Consider the following 19,956-nt stretch of genomic DNA (forward strand, 5'->3'; position numbering starts at 1 on the left):
AATTTTTAAATAATAATTTTAATAGAGAATACTTTACTATTATTAATATTAAAGCTTAAAATATAATTATAAATAATATAATTAAAGATTATAAGATAGTAAGATAAAGATAAAGAGAGATTAATAATCTTATATTTAAAAAAAGAAAAATTAATATTATTTTCTTAAAATATATTTAAAATATCTTTAACTTTCTTTTTAAACCTTAATTTAAAAAATTTTAGATTTTTTAAAACTTAGCTTAAGTTCTCTTTAAAAAAATAACCCCTATAATTTAGTTAAGATTTTTAAAATAAATTTAAGCGTATCTCAATAAATTATAAAATTATTAAATAATTATTAGCTATAAAGTCTATTTAATAAAAAGAAGATTTACTTATTATAATTATTTAACTATATCTATAGTTATTACTAATAAAAGAAATAATTATTACTATAACTAAATTATAAATAACCCATATAAAAATCTTAATAAAAGGCCTAACTCTTAAAACCTAGAATAATTATATAATTTTAAAAAGTATTTTAATCTTTCAAATAAGCTATATAATATTTAGTACTAGATATTAGCTTTCTATAAATCTAAATTAGTAAAGCTAAGTACTAAATAATTATTTTAATATTTTATTTAATAATAAAGCCTTTCTTATTCTTAGACTAATTAATACTCTATATTAGATTTATTTATTTAATAATTATTATATTTAGTTATATTAATTTATTTTAAGACATAACTATATTACTTAATATTTAAACAAAATGAAAAAGAGATAATTTATATTATCTAGCCTTCTCTAATATATTCTTTTAGTAAGGAATAACTAATAAAGATATCATAAAGAATACGAATTAATAATAATATATTCTTAATTAAAGAATAAGGATAATAATAAGTTCTTAATAATAAAGTAAAGATAATATAAAGAGAGATTAATAATATTAAAAATAATATAAAAGAGTAAAGAGATACTAATATAAATACAGAAAGAAAGAAGTATAAAGAGGTTAATAAAAATTAAAATATAGAACTTATAATTATTTATTATAAATAAAGATTATATATTAAAATCTCCTATAATAAAATAGGTTCTTTATTTATAAATATTAAAACTTATTTACTAATCTCTCTGGTAATAACTATCTTAATCTTTATTTAATAAATCTATATAAAAAGATACATAACTTTAGGTTAATGGTATAGATTTATCTAAAATAAAAAACTATAAGATTATTCTATAGTACCCTATAGCCTATATAGGCTAAATTTATTATGTTTAGTCATGTAGGTAATACTCTAATTATATAATGGAGGATATGATTCTAATAGTAATTTAAATCTAAATAATTACTAAATTAAAACTAAAAGATTCTTCTAGGTAAGGGGGAATAGTATTTAACTAATCTAAACCTAAATTATGTATTCCTACCTATATATAAAATATTTTCTATATGTAGATTAATATATTATCTTTCTACCCCTCAATAAAATAGATAAATAGTATTGAATACTATAAGTAGTAGTAAGGAACTAAAGGGGAAGATAGCCAGGCAGGTAAACCACCCTAACATTAATCACTAACTTTGATTACTACTCTACCATGGTTTATTATAATATATTAGCCTTCTTAGATAGTAAAGAAGAATATCTATAAGATATCTAATAACTAAATTTGACCTTTTATGTCTCTTCTATCTTACCCATACCGCTTATCTCACTTACTAAATATATTCTTTTTTTTATCTCTCTTATCTTACTTATATAGCTTATCCTGCTTGCTAGATTTAATCTTTATTGAGAAAGGTAACTATATGTAGAGTGGCATTATGTTCAAAACTCAGTTAAATACTAACCTTTAATATTTAGTATTTAGTAATCTAAATCTAGATATTTAATTATTTTCTAGTTAAAAAATATAGGAATAGATTTATATACTAATATATTATGTATTAAATCTATAGACTACCTAGAGTATATATTATAGGTATAAAATTATTAATTTTAGGAGCTTTTTTCTTAGTACTTTTTAACTATCTAATAATATAAAGTAAGCTAATTTTATTAGGAAACTTAGGGCTATATATACTTTATCATAAGCCCTAATTATAGCTTCTATTAATATAGTATGTCTACATATATATCTCTGTCCATGGGCCTATAATACTTTAACTTAGATATGTATTTTTTAATTATTATAATAAAGTACCTTTAACTTACCCTCCTAATATGCTACTCTAACTATATGCTGGGAGTTAGGCTACCTATATAGTATAATAAAAGATTAATTACCTAGCATACTTATAGCCTAAGGCCTATATTAATCCCTAAAAACTATACCTATATAGTATTTTATTTAATATTAATAAATTAATTTATTAATAAAGTATATATACTCTTCATATAATAAAGCTATAGTATATATATTTACCCCTAAAATAGTTAAAGGTTAATTGAAATAATGTATAGATATATTTTTAGTGGTTTATAAATACACTAAGTTATAGATTATAGGCAAACTAAATAATTAATCATTAAGTATGTATAAAGGGGGCCTAGCACCTAGTATATAGTTATCTTTCTTAATGAGAATTAAATATAGTGAGTAAGATAAGCCATGCAGGCTGAACCTACCCTTAGTTAAGTGGTAGCTCTATAAACTAAATAATTAGAGAATTAGGCTTATTAAATTAGGAAAAAGAAATTATACTACTAGAGAAACTAGATGCATACTAAGATAAAGATATTGTTAGTATACTTTATAGTTATAATACTAATACTAATTAAGGTTATAAACCTTATTTATTATATTATGTTTATAAGCTATCTAGAAATTAAGGCCCTACTAATATATATTTCTTGTATTTATCAGGCTTAATATCTAATATTATAACTAAAAATTGAGGCGCTCCTAATTTCTTATTATTTAATTATCTAAATTTATTTTATTACTAAAATTAGATAAGTCTACTAGATTTATGGCTAATATAATAGGCCCTACTATGTAGGGAAGGTAGATATATTCTGCTTTATATGACTGCAAAATACCCCTAATTATCAAACAGGTATAGGCACTAATTAAATTACTATCTACTCCACTCTCTATACTTTAGGCCCATACAGAGTATGCTCCCCAAGACCACAATACCATCGCATTCAGACTACGTACAAGGATATTGACATTGACATATAGCACTCAATACACTGGATGTATCTGAAGTCCCGGCGATCTCCAGTCCAATACAGAATAGACACAACTTTTCTCACTATCTAAATAATCCTCTATTAATTGTTTCCATAGATAACATTGCTTTCGACTGATGTATTGTTTTCGTTGTCCTTGGCACAATAAAGGCTCCCATACGCCCTAGGTAATGAACCAACGTATCTAGGTAATGCCGTAAATATCGACTAATGCCTACCGAAAGCCATCATAACCAGTTCTGTCAGAGAAATATACTGGGCATGACGACCATCAAAAGATCAGTATGCCTTTATGGAGACGAGGGATATGTTGATAGAGGAGAAAATGACTGAAAGGAGACTGCAAGGGAGGCTGGAACCATGGGGCACATACAGGGACCGACAGATGATCAAAGAGATATTGCATCCCAAGCTCTGGATGTGAGCGAGCTCAAGCACCGCCAAAAACATCATAAAAATAATCATCATCAAGTCCATCGCGGGAGGGAACAATTGGAATTTCTCCAGCAAACGCCACATCCTCAAAGCGAACGTTCAGAAGACGAATTTTGAGCCCGTAATCGCTTACCAGATCAACCAGTTTGCTAGACTCTGCTGTAATTGATTGCTGATTGAGAAGCATAAGTAAGCCGTCTAACCATTCCGATGCGGTGGTCGATAATTGAGGACTGAGTGTCAACAAGATACCCTCGTTCCCAGTCGGCTTGCTGATGGAACGAGCGTGGCCATGTCCCTTTGATGCGCCATTTGTCATTGAGGGGGTTTCGATATACCCATAAATGGTGATTGTGGTAGAGGATACAGGGTGGGGGACAATCTTCATGGTTGAAGAGGACGAAGTGTCGGCTGATGTAGTTATGTTGGAAACCACGGACGTAACAGTAGATAGGTCAACTTTTTTTTTTTTGGAAGGCAGTCAGCAAGCAAGTATGGCGAGGAAGTTGAACTCGAAAGAAACCCCTAACCTTTTCCTGGAAGAGCATCGAGGTCCACTTTGCTATTTATCACTGACTCGAAATCTCCGTAATGGAGAAATCTGCGATTATGCGACAACTGTACATATCGGTGAGGTATATTCCCAGCGGCAACAACGCCTGATTCATTAGTCACAATCGGAAACCAACAACCTTCCAGTAGGCAGCGGATCCTTTGTTCCTTGATAAACTGGAGAGCTTCGTGTTGGAGTTCGTCGCGAACCTGGCGAAGGTGCTGCCTCCAGGCATCTTCATATGTGAACTCTAGAAGATCCATTTGGAGTTCTCGAAGCCGGTGATAATCGAAATTCACTATTTCTTCTTCCACATCTTGCACATCCTTCGTTCGGGGTGCCCCGCCAACAATCGATTCGACAAGAATGCGAACAAGCTCAGCGATCTTTTCGAAATCAAGAACATCTGCACCGGTGACCTTCCATAATCGAACAAAGGCATGGAGTGCCGCCACATGCAACCGAGTCCAGTGCAGAAGTAAGGGTTTAAACAGCTTGTCGAGATTAGAGCGGGAGTCTAGGACCAAATCGTTTTTTGAATCTTCGATATCTGATTTATCGATTTCAAAATGCTCGTAAAGAATCGAGGTTACCTCCAAGGAAGCACGGGCTATCGGACAACGTTTTTCAGTCGGTTTTGCTGATTGCTCTAACAGTAGTCTTTGAAATTCTTCTCTGTGGTTCCTCACATAGTCTGCAAGGTCCATCATTCCTAGAAAGCCAGTCTCTTCAAACTGTGCCAGTGGACTTTCTGTCTCAAATCCAAGTCGTCTCCACTTTTCTGGGGTTTGTTTTTTTGGGCGTGCCATTGCATTGCCGGATTCAACGTTTTCATAGCCAGATTTGTCCTGTCCTCCAGCAAGATGTAGTCCCTTCAGAGCTCGTCTGTGTTCGGGCTTCTCTGGATCGAGGGGAATATCTCGCCATCTCCTGAGCAAGACCTTTGTGAGTGATTGAAACTCTATCAAAGGATGCGCGTGGTCTTGCAATGCCGTCCCTTGCATCAGGGCGTAAACTGCTCGAATCACCCCAAGATCCTGAAGTTTCTGTATAAATTTGGGCCACTCAAGCTCAGAGTCATTTGTAATAGAATCACGCATAAGGGAATTGATAAGCTGAAGAGCATTTGCGCAGAGTGCATGGTCTGCAGAGGAAAGTCTGTTCACCAGCATCTCCAGGAACTGGGGATAGATTGTGATTGCGGGCTTCAAGGCACGAAACCCAGAGGCCTCATCCTGGGAGAGACAACCTCCTATAGAAGGATGCGATACGACAGACACCAATATAGACATTGCGCCGCGTAAAATGTTGACTAAAGGTTGTGTTACAACAAGCTCGACAATCTATGGACTCAATTAATGGGAAGATGTTAGTATAAATGCGAACTACCTAGCATCGATGTTAATGTTGCATCTGGTTTCAAGACATACTCTTTCCAGCAGTTCCTGGTCAACAGACTCCCAACCTTTATCGACTTCTAGCAGCCTTGCAAAGCTCGCCAAACTGTATGCCAGTGTGTTTCCAGTTGCATGGAGGGTCAGATATCGTAATTTGCTCAGACCACCTTCGGCAATGAAAATATCTGCGAAGGAAGGATCTCCGATACTGCTCTGGAGCTTGAAGACAGCCATCTTGCGTACTGCATCTTCATCACTTCCAAGTCGCTCAACAACCTCTAAAGCATTGCTGTCCATTTTAGATGACGATCCAAGGATAAGATGGCAAATGAACGTCAAATCATGCGAAACAAACCAGTTAATTGTGTAGATGAAGGTCAAAAGTCTAAGGTAGACATAAGACTCAACATCCTACCTCGTTTTACCAGTTTTTAGCAGTGCGTGGATCGCACCGTCAGATGTTCATATTCAGGGGGTTTCCTAGTACTACTATTTATCTATCAACTTAATGTTTGATAATCTAGCCAAGAACCTTAGTAGGTATAGTACTTTTGTATTTTATACTCACTCAATCAATGTAGACGCAACTGGCAATCTCTGGGCTCAACTCAGCTTGCTAGACAGGGTTCGTAATTCGATAATTTGATATAGATGAAGTCCGCATTACTTTATATCCCGTGTAGTCCTGCTGTCGCCGACTACTACTTTGTGTTCAGGATAGGTATGGACTACTTTGGTTATCTGTCAGGTACACTGATGGGCATGTCGTAATTAATGTACGGAGAGAAATACTATGGGCTTCGTACACGTCAAATATATCCCTAATTCAAGCTGTTGGAGGTACAGAACTCGAGTATGTGGTTCATAGTAGATATCTACACAAACTCGAGCTCTGTTTGAGGGTCCATCGCTTCACCATAGAGATAGATCTCTTGACTTGTTTTCCTGTTTCCCAACTATGCTGGAGAAGTTTGTCACCACTACTCTTCATGCTGACAAAGCTTTATGGTGAGAGTATCAAATTGGATTTTGATGAATCTGGCCGAAACAACCTCACTACTGCCAATTAAACTCATAAACCGCACGACACACCGCAAGCCATTTGGATACATCTCGAATTCGCGACATTTTGTTTGGGATTAACAGATGGAAAGTTCATTACCGGCCAAATCGCATCTGGGCCCCAGCGTAATGCCACAAACCCCTGAGATAGCCCTGGTATTCAACAGCCTCGCCATACCCAGTCCTACCGCTGCTTTTGCCGCCAGTGCAAAACATTTCAGTGAGTCGAATGTGCCAGGGTGGATAACCATCCAATCTCAGGTAAGGTGCGAACACCAATAAGAGATCTGGCTCGGGCTTTATTGACAGAATAGGATGATGCGTGTTCGTCTGTGTATCCGCGAGTCTCGGTGAATTTGACTGCAAAGGTTGTGTGGTGATTTCACTTATTTCGGCATCAATCAACTCTGTAGTGATATCCGCTGATGACAGTTTTCCATTTTGAGACATCTCTGTGAGTGTTCTGGTCAGATCAACCAGGGTTTCCCTTCCGTCCGTAGCGGATACTAGAAGTACGGTAAGAGTATCGGTGTTTGTTTTCCGGGCAGATATTCCATCTTGCGGTGGTTCGTATACGGGATGATGAGGGGCGAAAAGCCGGAGAGTCGGTTGTTGCGATAGAGGGCCATAATAGGAAGAAAATTTATTCACAATCACTTGGTGTAGCGCCGGAATGCACGACTTCAGGACACCTAAATAACAAAGAACGAGGAAGAGGCGCAATTAGTCAACTTTTCGCAAGATTTCACCAAAAACATGCAGAGACTGTGGCAGAGTATGCCTGTGTTTTGCACGTACCGCTCTTCTCATAGATACTCAACATGGGGATCCCAGAGCTTACGCTCCACGCAGCGAGATCCGCCACCTCATCCATCAATATTGCGAGCCCATCGTCCTCTCTGCGCGATGATAGTACAACGGTCAGATGCTCTGGCAAGCGCTTTAAGCCTTTCACATCTTTGCGGATCAGGTCCGGAGTGCGGTGATGATAATACACAACGGCGAAGACTCGATCCACGAGGGCATGGTAGCTTTGAACAAGCCGTATGATTATACCATAGACAATATGGATGAGGGCATATGCAAGCTGATGCAGCTGCAACTTTAAAAAGGTTCGAATTGGGGTCTTGCGGCAGACTTTCTGGGGTCGCTGCAATGGCCGAGATGGGAGGTCCGACGGGTCAGGTAGGTATGGCTTCAGAATACTCGCGCGGTCGGCAGCCGTGAGCTTCACCCCATGACTCCGAACATTGTCCCTGAGCAACTCTCTGTCACGCTGTGAGACCATTGCTGTGTGGGAGTTATGGCTGCTTGAACAGAGTAGCAAGTGAAGAATCCCTTGATTTCTGATTATCGGTTTACCTATTGTTCCGAAATTGAGATATCACTGGTTGCGCTCCACAAAATCCGACGTAGATTTATCAACACCGCTGCTCATGGGCAAGAATCATCTCTGACTTGTTTCATATGGTTACTCCCAATATTGAACAGTACCCAGGGGTTAGGGTAGCTTATGAAAGTAGTTGTGAACTGTTACTACCTTACTAGTATAGGTATACCCACATGTATCATTCTACCAATAGTATCAGGGGGTTTGTAGTGTTGCCGTTCTTGCCACATGACGGGTTGACAACAATGATGGTTTTCGCTTATGCTTATGATGCTGGCTGTTTATGCCCATCAGCCACATAGATAGATATGCGTCTACCTACCTCATGATCAGTATAGTGGGTAGCTATTTTATAAGTCCCATCTTGATTATTCAAAGGCGGCAATGTCCAGGTCTAAGGTAAACTATCTTTCGTAAATCATGGATGTGTCCAAATGCGGGCCTTTTGCATCCCGTGTTAAATAATCAATACAATACGGAGTATATATAGCTACTTTACCAAGTTTATGGGAGGGACCGTTGGAATGAAGGTACAGAGGAGTTAACTATTCCCCTTCCTTTCCTCCCCCCTGTCCCCAAACCCCGAAAAGGTCATTCAATATTTTAGATTTTTGGCCCACAGTCTGCTGGTCACATGTAATCCAGCACTTCTATCATCATTGATTTGCACAAACACAAGAAGACTACTTACCCTCTTTGCTCTCGATGTTGACCGGGAATCATCCCGTGACGCGAAGATGCCGGACAGTTTGTCCACTACTTCCCAGTCAAGTCCTGCGACACGTTCGGTCTTTCCCAAGGGTCCCAGCTTCACCCTAGCTGACTTTTCAAGCCGTGATTTCATCGTGAAGGAGTTTATTGAGGCGCTTTCCGACAGTGCAATCTCAAACCGTCGCTCCGCACTCGGAACTAGTCCTGGTAATCAGTTGTTCGACCCGAAGCCATTCATTCGGACGTTCGAGCATGCCCAAAGACGACTCGGCGAGCTCTCCGGTGATCTCGAAATCAAAGAAAATGAGCTATCAGCTGCAGTTCGGAGAGCCGAGGCACAGCATGCTCAGAACCTTAGCACACTGGGCAGAAAACTCAAGCAGACCATCGAGTCCTTCCAGCAATTAGATACGTCGCTCAATGGTGCAGGAATCTCTGGAAGCGACAATGGCGGGGCAACTGGGAATATGGCCGTCGAAACAGGAAGGCGGCTAGAGGAGCTGGATCGACAGCGACGTCGGGCACTTGATGCCCATTTCTTGATCGAATGCTGGGATGGAGTTTGTAACAGAGGGGAGATAACACTGCTAGAGAACTTGAGAAAATCAGGGTCCGGTGAAGCCAAAGTGAGATCGGCACATATCGCGCGACAGTTGTTAAGGATAAGTCAGAGACTTGATCCCCAAAGCTGGGACGAACTGAGAGACAAAGACAATGGTTTATACCGGAATGAACCAGCATCTGCTGAGGAAACTGCAAGAAAAGCTATCAAAGAAACACGGTGGAACACGCGAGAGATAATCGAAAAATTCTCCGAGACGCTCGAAAAGGATCTCTTGAAACAGTTTGATGATTTTTATCGCAAGGCAAACTTTGAGGGCATGAGAGATTGCGCCACTGTGCTTCAAGATTTCAATGGGGGCGCAAGCGTTATCGCTTTGTTTGTCAACCAGCACCAGTTCTTCATTGACCGAAGCCAATTAGTTACAGAAGAAGTGGGAGGAGATCTGGAAAGCTGGGAAAGACTGGCAGACCCCGATGCTGAAACATCGAAGATTGAACCGGGCCTCCAGTCCCTACTTGACGAGATCAAGGTTACCGTCCAGGAAGAATCAACTATTATCAAACGCGCTTTCCCCTTCTATGAACAGGTGCTGGGCAAATTTCTTCAACGTGTTTTTCAACAGTCTATCCAGCAAAGACTCGAAATGGTATTGGATAAAGCCAATAGCATATCATCATTGGCTTTCCTCAGAGCTCTGCAGAGTTCTCGCAGCTACATCAGTGGGCTTGTTGACGATCTGAAAACTCATGGATTGACCGAACATCCAGACCCTGTGTCCTCTCAGACAGCTCTTATCTTGGATCAGCAACTGGAGGATTTGTTTGTGCCATATTTTGTGGGCTCCTCCTATATCGAGAGGGAGAGGAAATCGCTTGAGGAGTTATACGCGTCCCTGTTGTTCAGGTTCACCACTTTCCATGCCCGCCGAAAAAGAGCAGCTACTACTTTCATGGCCTCTCTCTCAAAGTCCGGAACTGAGCTTCTATCTGCTGCTCGGGACGCATATGTTAGTCGACTTGAATCTCCTGACTTTACGCCAACTCAGAAGAAGATACTCCTTCAATTGGCAGGACTGAGAGAATATACTGATTCTGTAAAATCTGCTGACATCAAATTGACCGAGAATGATGGCCTTCCCAACATCACATATGCGAAGAGAATTCTCAAATGGCTCGCGGAAGCCGTGGGAAGAGGCTTAGAGCTAGGCATCAACAGCGAGACGCCTAAAGACGTATCCGCACTGTTGAGTCTGCTGCTGTCTACGATGGGGGATGGTTATGTTGAGGTGTCTCTGGATGCTGTCCTGGAAGCAGCAACTTCTCAGGAAGCAGCAAAAACAGAGCCCGATTTTGGTTACCTCTCCGTGGTCAAAAATGTTATCAGCATAACCAACCTGATGGTGATGTGCGTACATACATTACTGATTCCCCTAGCGAGCGCGAGTATCACGATACGCCGGGAGATGGAGACAAAAACAACCTCAACAACGATGCGCATAGAAGAGAAAATCAACATGATTGAGCAAAAAGTAATCGATACGGCCCTTATGTGGGTCAGTAGGCTTCTTTCAAGCCAGAAGAAGAATGATTTTCGACCGAAGGAAGGAGACAATGCAGCCTGGCTGGAGATGCTACAAACCCCAGTAAGCGCTTTCGATCAGCTGTACGCTAAGAATACCATGCAGAAACCATGCTGACTTTGTTTTAGACATGCTCTTCAATCTGCACTTTTCTGACTCGCTTACACGATCTGATTACAGCATCATTGCCACACAACGGGTCTAATGTTCGTCAATTACTCACGGAGATCGCCGTTGGAACCCGCAATCAACTTCTTGATCACTTCAAACGATTCGCCGTAAATGGGGCCGGCGGCCTTATGGTTACCAAGGACATGACGCAGTATGCGGATCTGCTCAAGTCTTGGGACATTGACGAGCGAATCAAGGGGCCAAAGGGCGCCCTGGATGTTTTGCTTGAGGTTGGCAGTCTCTTTGTCATTGGGTCAGAAGCCCTACGAGAAAGGCTTCGTGAAGGAGCAGCGACCGACGCGAGTGGACGGTCGGCAATTAGTCGTACTGGCACCCAGCCAGGACGAGATTTAACAGGATCTGCTCAGCATGAGGTGACTCTAAGTGTGCAAGAGGTCAGAGCGTATGTGTCTCGCAGAGAAGACTTTAACACAATAGCGATGCAGAATGTCCTCAACCTTTCTTGATACCGAGCCTGTATGTCTGTTTCCCGTCTTCGATCGTCTTAGAAGATGAGTGGCATCTTTCACTGGTAGTGGCCTACCTGTAAGAGCCATGAATGAAATACATTTCACATGCTCATCCTCAATGTTTGACCCATTTTGATATTCCAGCAATGCACGTTTAACTATTCAAAGGTTACACCACCCTTATCTTCGTGATATTCTCTGTTCGGAGAATCGAGGATACATATGGTCGTAAAATCTACTATCTATTGGGTTGTACTTCAACTCTATGCACTTATGTCCAGATGCGCATGGATACAAAACCATTTTCAAGGGTCAAGACTCTCTCAAAGGCACATGGGTATGATGCTATCACGTCATCATACTACAGGATAGATAAGGTAGGCTTTGTCATAACACAAGCAAGGCTTTATAGGCCTTGAACCGTGCTGCTAGTTTCCAAGATAGTCCAGTAGTGAAGCTTAAGAATTCTATCGGTAGCTGTTATTTTCCTAACATTTATGTATGAACGTTGTAGGTCGGCATCGCTGACCTTCATGTCCAACCATATCCCCCCAGATAACCACCAGTCACGTGACTATGGAGCTATTCTGACGAGCTTCACGGCATCAATCAGCATGGATGTGAGATCCTGAACAGCATTGCTAAAATTGACTCAATGTTACCTACTCACTTTCTAGACTCAGACTTCTAGCTCTTTCGGAGCAACTTCATGTCACTTATTATCACAGTGCCCTGTCCTATCCCGATCACCGTCGATCTTATCGCGAACAGCTCGCCTGTGGGCTGGAGTGTTGTTGTTGTTGTTGCTATTGTCGCCCTGGTTGAAGCTCTTGCCAATTTGCCATCGTTGGTCATCTGATGATTCATTGCCATGATTTCGCGATGGCTACTGCTTATAGGCCTCCTGGCACTGGCCCTCTTTTCTCAACCCTGTGCCACAGAGAAGGCCGAGCCACAAATCAACTCGACTCCATTCGACCATGAACCGTTTTTCATGTCTTATTTCGAGGATTCTGACACAATTCTCATGCTTACGACTCAGCGCAATCTCTTCCGTTCATTCGATGGAGGCAAGGGCTGGGAACGGGTTGATGACATGGATGGCAAGATGAAGCAGCATGTGGTTTCTGTCTTGCAGCATCCTTCTGACAAAGATAAAGCGTATGCCTTGGGCTCTAAGGGACGGCACTGGATCACAACCGATCGGGCTAAGACGTGGAATGCTTTTACGATTCACCAATCTCCAGCCATTCAACATGAACCTCTTGTGTTCCACGGTTGGGACTCTGGGAAAGTTATTTTTCAGACCGATGAGTGCATTGGAACGTTCTGTATCGTCAAATCATACTATACCACGGACGATTTCAAGACTGTCTCGCCTCTCCGAGTCAGTGCTGGTGGATGTGCGTGGGCCGTTGGTCATCCACAATTCGCCGAGGGCCTTAATCTCGAAGATCAGATTCGGAATCGAGTTCTCTGTGTGGTCTCGGGATTGAAAGTACCTGCACCGTATGCGAACCGTCTGGTATACTCGGATGATTTCTTTAGTAACGAGGCCGATGGCGCAGAAATGAACTTGCACCAAGGGCGGCCTGTTTCCGGAGTCCAGACAACTGCTGCAGTAAAGAAGTTCTTAGTGGCCGCGGTTAAATCCCAAGGAACTGATGAGATGGCCCTATATGTGACTCTTGACACCAAAGTCTGGCACCGAGCCGATTTTGGTGGTCATCGGGTAGAACAAGATGCATATACTGTGCTGGAAAGCACAAATTATAGCATGCAGGTTGATGTTCTGACTGATCAATCAAGCATGACTGGTGTACTATTCACATCCAATTCTAACGGTACTTATTTCACGCGTAACGTTGAACACACGAACCGTGACCGGTTTGGGCATGTGGATTTTGAGAAGATAGCAGATATCCAGGGTATTGTGTTGGTCAATACAGTGAGCAATTGGAAGAAACTCGAGTCGGATCACCGGAAGAAAATCGTGAGCGAGGTTAGTTTCGATGATGGGAGGACTTTTCAACCCCTTACGGTCGGTGACAAGCACTTGCATCTCCATTCAGTCACTACCTATGCCAACACTGGTCGTGTTTTCTCCAGTCCGGCGCCAGGCGTGGTGATGGGTGTTGGAAACAAAGGTGATCATCTGAAGGAATACTCGGAATGTGACCTTTATGTCTCAGATGATGCTGGTGTGACTTGGCGTCATGCTCTTGACGGTCCCTTCAAGTATGAGTTTGGCGACCAGGGCGCCATCATAATGGCGGTCAGCGATAAAGGGAAGATTGGGGAGATCAAGTATTCAACTGATCATGGCAAGGAATGGCATACTGCTAAGCTTCAGCACGAAATCTTTCCTAAAATGCTCACGACGACGCCTGATTCGACGAGCATGAAATTTGTCCTTGTTGGTTCAAAGGAGAGTACAGGAGACGGGTTTTTCGTCTATTCAATCGACTTTGGTAGTCTCCATGGAAGGAAGTGCGAAAAGGATGACTTTGAAAAATGGCCTGCTAGATTGAACGAAGATGGCGAACCTGATTGCTTGATGGGCCACAAGCAGTTTTTCAACCGCAGAAAAGCTAACGCGGATTGCTTTATGGACGAGGAATTCAAAGACCCACAGCCAATCTTCGAGCCTTGCAAGTGTACAGCCGAAGATTATGAGTGCGACTATAATTTCGTGCGCAGTGAGGATGGCAAGAGTTGTCTACCTGCAGCTCCACTGGTGCCTCCAGCTGGCAAGTGTCGTGAAAAGACTGACAAATTTTATGGACCTTCAGGTTGGAGACTTATTCCAGGTAACAATTGTATACGAGAGGGCGGCGAAAACCTGGATAAAGACATCGAGCGAACCTGCGAGGATACAAACGGGTCACCCGAGACACATATGTCCCACAAGCAGGTTTTCGATAACTCCAAACAATTCAGCGGACAGTACTTCTATCTTGAGCGTCAAGCAAGTAGCAGCGGAAACGACGAGACCGTCTTAATGCTTACCCGCGAGCGAGAATTTTGGGTTTCGCACGATCATGGAAAAAAGTGGGAACAGCCTCTGAAAGGAGTTCAAATAGTCGCGATCATCCCCCATCCTTACTACAGTGACGGTGCATTCCTCCTCACTGGAGGCCAGGAGGCTTTTTGGACTGTCGACCGGGCCTATACTTTCAAAAGCTTTAAAGTTCCCATTCCTCCTACTCGAGACGACATGCCAGTCTTCTCATTTCACCCTCAATATAAGGACTGGCTTATCTGGACTGGAGCAGTTGATTGCGGACATGGTGATTGCCATTCAGATGCTTATATCACCAAGAATCGAGGGAAGGATTGGGACCTACTCCTCCGCTATGTTGGAAAGTGTGAATTTGAAAGCCGGAAGAATAGACCGGACAGTGAAAATCTTATATTCTGTGAACAATACGCGAATGAGAACAAAAACAACCACAAACAACTGCTGTCTAGCGATAGCTTTTTCGCCGACAGCCATGTTCATTTTGACAATGAAGCCAGGTACGCTACAATGTCGGAATATATAATTGTAGCATCGCACGACCCAAACAACGCCAACTCCCTCATTGCAAGTGTCAGCGTCGATGGCAAAACATTCGCGGAAGCCAAATTTCCCCCGAATGTCGATGTACCTGTCAAAACGGCCTTTACTGTTCTGGACAGCTCGACCCATGCTGTCTTTCTGCACCTAACGATGGGTGTGTTGAAGGGCGCCGAGTATGGCTCGATAATCAAGAGCAACAGCAATGGGACGTTATATACTGTCAGTCTCAATGCAGCGAGCAGGGACGACCGAGGCTTTGTTGATTATGAGAAGATGCAAGGCTTGGAAGGTGTAGCAGTCGCCAACGTCATCAGCAATGTGGACACTGTCTTGAAGAAGGGTGCAGCAGCGAAAAAGGTGAAAACGAAGATTACTCATAACGACGGCGGCCAGTGGATGCTACTCCCTCCTCCCGCAAAGGATGCTGAGGGTAAGGACTTCGGCTGCTCAAATAAAGACGGAAAGGCTAGTGATAAGTGCTCGCTCCATCTTCATGGCTACACAGAGCGCTGGGATTCACGTGACACCTTCTCGTCTGGTTCTGCAATCGGCCTCATGATGGGCGTCGGTAATGTTGGCGACCATCTTACTAGTAAGGAAGAAGCGGACACGTTTATGACCCGAGATGGCGGTATTACCTGGAAGCCCATCAAGAAAGGGCGATACATTTGGGAATATGGTGATTCTGGATCAGTGATCGTAATTGTACCTGAATCCCGGCCCACCAAGATCCTTCACTATAGCCTAGACGAAGGTGATAGTTGGGAAAACTTCAAATTCTCCGACGTGGATATGCTAATTCATAGGCTTTCGACACTTCCGTCCGATACCTCCAAGAATTTCCTGCTTTGGGGAAAGGAACAGGATTCTAACCAACTCGCTACGGTCAATGTTGACTTCAGTAGTCTGCGGGAAGCATCCTGCAAACTGGTTGAGGATGGACAGGACAGCGATGACTATTATCTTTGGGAGCCTAAGCATCCACTCCAGGAAGATAATTGCCTATTTGGCCATATAGAGCAGTATCATCGCAAGAAATTGGCCGCGAATTGCTGGAACAATTGGCGCGAGCCCCATGTCCACAGCATTGGGAAAAATTGCACTTGCACAAGGGCTGACTACGAATGGTGTGTATAATTACTCAGCCAATCTCCTATTGCTTTTCTGACACCTGGACTACAGTGATTATAACTATGAGCCTCAAAGTGACGGTAGCTGTGCACTCGTTCCCGGTCTCCCAAAACCGGATGCGTCGATCGTATGCAAGGAGGATCCCGATAAAATTGAATATCCAGAGCTGCTACTTGGATATCGGCGTATTCCTCAAACGACATGCATGGGAGGATGGGAGCCTCCTGTCGTATTCAAACCCTGTCCTGGCAAAGAGAAGGAGTACAAAAAGAAGCATAGCATCAGTGGTATTGGCCTGTTCTTCGCAATAGTGACCCCCATCGCTATGGCTTCTGCAGCCGGATATTACGTTTATACTAGGTGGGATGGCAAATTCGGCCAGATTCGCCTTGGAGAAGACATTGGCGGGCGCGAGGCCATTCTCTCCCGAGACTCTCCACTGGTCGCTGTGCCCATTGCAATTATTGCAGGCGTTGTAGCGGTGTTGAAAGCATTGCCACTTCTTGCGATAAGTCTCTGGCGCAGCTCTAGCAGCTTCATTCGCACAAGGCGTGATAGAGCCTACTCGAGACCCTATGCGTCACGGGGATCGTTTGCTGCCCGTAGGGGTGACTACACCAGTGTTGTTGATGATGAGGATGAGCTTCTAGGAGTTGAAGATGGTGAAGCAGAGGGCGAGGAGGAGGAGCTATAGCTCTGCCGACCCTCTATGTTATATTTCTACAAACGACTCAGGTCAAACCTGGAATTTTTATTCCCTATGCTACGACTGTGTCGCCTTTGGTCCTTTCATTTCGTCCTGTGCGTAGGTGTACGAGTAGCATGTGCCGACCATTCTCTTTTAGAATAGCTTCTTTTGGCAAGCACTGGCAAGGAAACTTGTCATTGGAGATTGGCCAAGATTACACATTGAAAGCTACTGAATCGAACGTAGAATACCACATTGCCGCTTGTGTCAGAAGATGTGACGCAGCAAGCTCAGGTAAAGCGCCCAATATATTCTGATTCTCATATCGGGCTCGTAGAGCCTTGTTGACTCACTGGGGTAAATCATCTGGTCCAAATGAATCAGGAAGAAGCTGAGGGAATAGTGTTAGCTCAAACCTTGACATCAACCTTGAATCAAACGAGACGGAGTGTCAGAAGGACTACTTGCCTCACCCATTGTTCTCACAACATAATTCCCTTGCCCGTCATACATGAAAACTGGGAATGATGGAGACGTGAATTCACGCATGCTGCATAGTTTTCCCTTTAGCTGAACAGGGTCGGAACCGGCTCATGTGAAAGCTGGAAGGCATCCGGATGTCGGTGGCCAGATGGGTAGGACAGAGTACGTGCTGGATACGAAGCTGGGCGGGGAAGAACATACAATTGTCTGCACATACCACAAGGGGATGCGCCAGGAGTGATATCAGTGGCCACGGCGACCGCCTTGAACTCTTGATATCCACCAGCCTGTACCGGTATTAGCATTGCTCATGGCCGTTGGAATTCGAATCGTATCGTCAACGTAGAGAATTAGAATGAGGAACTTAATCGAAAACCTCTGGAACGCAACCCAAGAACTTACTACGGCGGTACCAAATGCCACTCTTTCAGCACATATCCCAACAGGATACGACACATTCTCGACATTGGCACCCATGATGAACTCACCCGTCTTGGTGAGGACACATGCTCCAACACGAAACTTCGAATATGGACCTGCACGATATCAGAGAATATCCCGCCTATACTCAGAGACTACGTGGAACATATTCATGATGTTGATCTTGTGCAGCGAGCCAAGAACAAGAGAGCCAGAAAACCACTTACAATAAGCAGAGGCCTTGGCCGCAATGGCCTTGGACGAGAGAATTTCCAGCTCTTGCGCCGTAAGGTCGTTAAATGCCATGGGTAGAGGATGCTTATCGATACCTAAATCTTCCAGTAATTGGAGTGAAGTAGTGTGAATAGATGATACAACTTGGGAAGAGAAGAGAGCAAAGGTGTATGGAGTGGGGGGGGAGGATTGAAGAAACATGCGGTGTTTAGTCGGCCTAGTACTGGTAGTAACCCCGCTGTTCTGCAGATGAATTGGTAGATGACCAGGAAAGGCGACGAGAGGACAACCTAGTCTTGTCTCCAGCTAAGATGATATCCAGCAGGAGTATTAGTCCCGATTTCTTAGATAGTCAAACTTTCGATATGAGTGGATATTCTGTCTGGAATCAAGATTTGTATGTACAGCCTAACGCGAGGCGATGACAGTAGTCGAAGCTCCGGGAGGAAGAGGACCATGCAAACTAAGGCCTGGCATGCAAAAGAAAGAAATCTATATTTTGTATGTAGAAAAAAGTCAAAAAAAAGGAGAAAAAAAAAACACCCAATACCAGATTGGATTGGTATTTGAACTGGAATAGAAGTCGATATAGAAAGGGAAAACCAAATCTAGACATGAGCTGCAAGGTATCATAAGAGGGAAAGAAAAGGTACGAAAGGGCATTCAAAGGTGGCAAATAAGAAAACAAAGGAAGAAAAGGGTAGGAAGGAATGCTGAGAAAGAAGATAAAAAGATCATGAAAAATAGCTCCGCAAACCTTCATAGACAGTGAAGATGAAAGCAGAGCTGGGGGCAGCTCGAGCACAAGTGATTCCACAACCACGATACAATGCCTTGAATCCTTGTTGATTCCACAAAGCTTTACCGACACCCCAAAAAGTTTGCCTTTCGCCTCGAACAGCGGCGTGATTTATGTCCTCCGTTTGCATTCGCGATTTGACGGTATCGGCAGGATAGAAGAGGAAATTGTAGCTGATGCCTGCCGCGGCTCCTGCAATCATTTGTTGATGGATTGGAAGGGAGTCTGACTCGCAAGACAATGGTGATGGATAGTATGTTCGAAACAGAGCTGATACGCCTTCATAGCCCCCGAACCAAGCTGCTCCTCCGCCAGTCTCACGGATCAGCGTTCCCATCTGACCCCTCCAAAATCCGGAGATACCGTCTTGGCGAAACACGGTAACAATGAGACTGAGTGGCCCAGGTGCCTTTATGCCAGAAGTTTCGGAGGGCACTTGCATCTTGCACTTGATGAGCTCAATCGGGGTGAGTGCAAGCGAGGTAATTGAACCGGAGGCAGCACCACTGAAAAGGAGAGCCGAAAATGGTAACGGCTCTCCAGATTGATAATAAGTAGCCCTCAGTACATCTTGAATTATACGGTAGCTGAAGAAAAGGCAGCTGTTCTCGACGGCAGCACCCGCCATTGGGGCACTGATGCCCCGGTAGAGTCCTCGAAGGCCATCCGCCTCAAACGACTGGCGGAAACAATCCAAAGGCCCCTTGTACTGAAGTGGGAGATGATCTGGCTGTGCCTGAAGTCGCACTTTTACTGTGTCAAAGGGATATTCCATGACCTTGCCAGCCATTCCAGCCGCCTGAGAGACCATGTAAGCGACAATCCGTTTCGAGATGGGAAGAATAAGTTCTCACAGATCCAAATATGATGTCTTTCAAAGCCTCAGAGCCCTGATTTGGCGGAAGAATAGGGAGCTCCATCGAGTTCTCATTATTGATTGCGAGCACATGTTCTGCAGCCGCCATAGAGGTTGGAGGAACGAGCCGTCGAGCTCTGATTTGTCCGAGAAAGAGAGAAGAGGTTGTAAGGTAGTATACGAAGAAAAGGGGAAAAAAAGGGTTCGTTAAAGTGATTATCGTCGAAACATCTTATGAAGTTAATCCCAAG

The 19,956-nt window shown here is 42.9% G+C and overlaps 6 protein-coding genes across 6 annotated transcripts, besides 1 other annotated feature; 2 read left to right on the top strand and 4 right to left on the bottom strand.

Annotated features, from left to right (window-relative positions):
- Window positions 1-816: 816 nt before the first annotated feature.
- Window positions 817-951: a microsatellite.
- A 2,678-nt stretch (window positions 952-3,629) lies between these two features.
- ACLA_042900 (ELMO/CED-12 family protein) lies at window positions 3,630-5,881 on the bottom strand (the record flags this gene model as incomplete). The annotated part of the gene is made up of 3 exons (XM_001274997.1): window positions 3,630-4,093; window positions 4,165-5,530; window positions 5,618-5,881. 3 exons carry the CDS (start codon window positions 5,879-5,881, stop codon window positions 3,630-3,632), a joined length of 2,094 nt encoding a protein of 697 aa, XP_001274998.1.
- Window positions 5,882-6,742: 861 nt separating this feature from the next.
- On the bottom strand, window positions 6,743-7,934 carry ACLA_042910 (ditrans,polycis-polyprenyl diphosphate synthase; the record flags this gene model as incomplete). Its single annotated transcript, XM_001274998.1, has 2 exons — window positions 6,743-7,338; window positions 7,445-7,934. The coding sequence occupies 2 exons, from the start codon at window positions 7,932-7,934 to the stop codon at window positions 6,743-6,745; spliced, it is 1,086 nt and encodes a 361-aa protein (XP_001274999.1).
- An 839-nt stretch (window positions 7,935-8,773) lies between these two features.
- Window positions 8,774-11,529, top strand: ACLA_042920 (exocyst subunit SEC10; the record flags this gene model as incomplete). Its single annotated transcript, XM_001274999.1, has 2 exons — window positions 8,774-10,954; window positions 11,020-11,529. 2 exons carry the CDS (start codon window positions 8,774-8,776, stop codon window positions 11,527-11,529), a joined length of 2,691 nt encoding a protein of 896 aa, XP_001275000.1.
- Window positions 11,530-12,403: 874 nt separating this feature from the next.
- ACLA_042930 (vacuolar protein sorting/targeting protein 10) lies at window positions 12,404-16,919 on the top strand (the record flags this gene model as incomplete). The annotated part of the gene is made up of 2 exons (XM_001275000.1): window positions 12,404-16,221; window positions 16,277-16,919. 2 exons carry the CDS (start codon window positions 12,404-12,406, stop codon window positions 16,917-16,919), a joined length of 4,461 nt encoding a protein of 1,486 aa, XP_001275001.1.
- A 417-nt stretch (window positions 16,920-17,336) lies between these two features.
- ACLA_042940 (cytidine deaminase) lies at window positions 17,337-18,122 on the bottom strand (the record flags this gene model as incomplete). Its single annotated transcript, XM_001275001.1, has 4 exons — window positions 17,337-17,463; window positions 17,598-17,683; window positions 17,799-17,932; window positions 18,044-18,122. 4 exons carry the CDS (start codon window positions 18,120-18,122, stop codon window positions 17,337-17,339), a joined length of 426 nt encoding a protein of 141 aa, XP_001275002.1.
- Window positions 18,123-18,784: 662 nt separating this feature from the next.
- On the bottom strand, window positions 18,785-19,814 carry amcA (putative mitochondrial ornithine carrier protein AmcA/Ort1; the record flags this gene model as incomplete). Its single annotated transcript, XM_001275002.1, has 2 exons — window positions 18,785-19,648; window positions 19,704-19,814. 2 exons carry the CDS (start codon window positions 19,812-19,814, stop codon window positions 18,785-18,787), a joined length of 975 nt encoding a protein of 324 aa, XP_001275003.1.
- Between the last annotated feature and the right edge of the window lie 142 nt (window positions 19,815-19,956).

This window comes from Aspergillus clavatus, genomic scaffold (genome assembly GCF_000002715.2).
Source record: "Aspergillus clavatus NRRL 1 1099423829792 genomic scaffold, whole genome shotgun sequence".
Lineage (NCBI taxonomy): Eukaryota > Fungi > Ascomycota > Eurotiomycetes > Eurotiales > Aspergillaceae > Aspergillus > Aspergillus clavatus.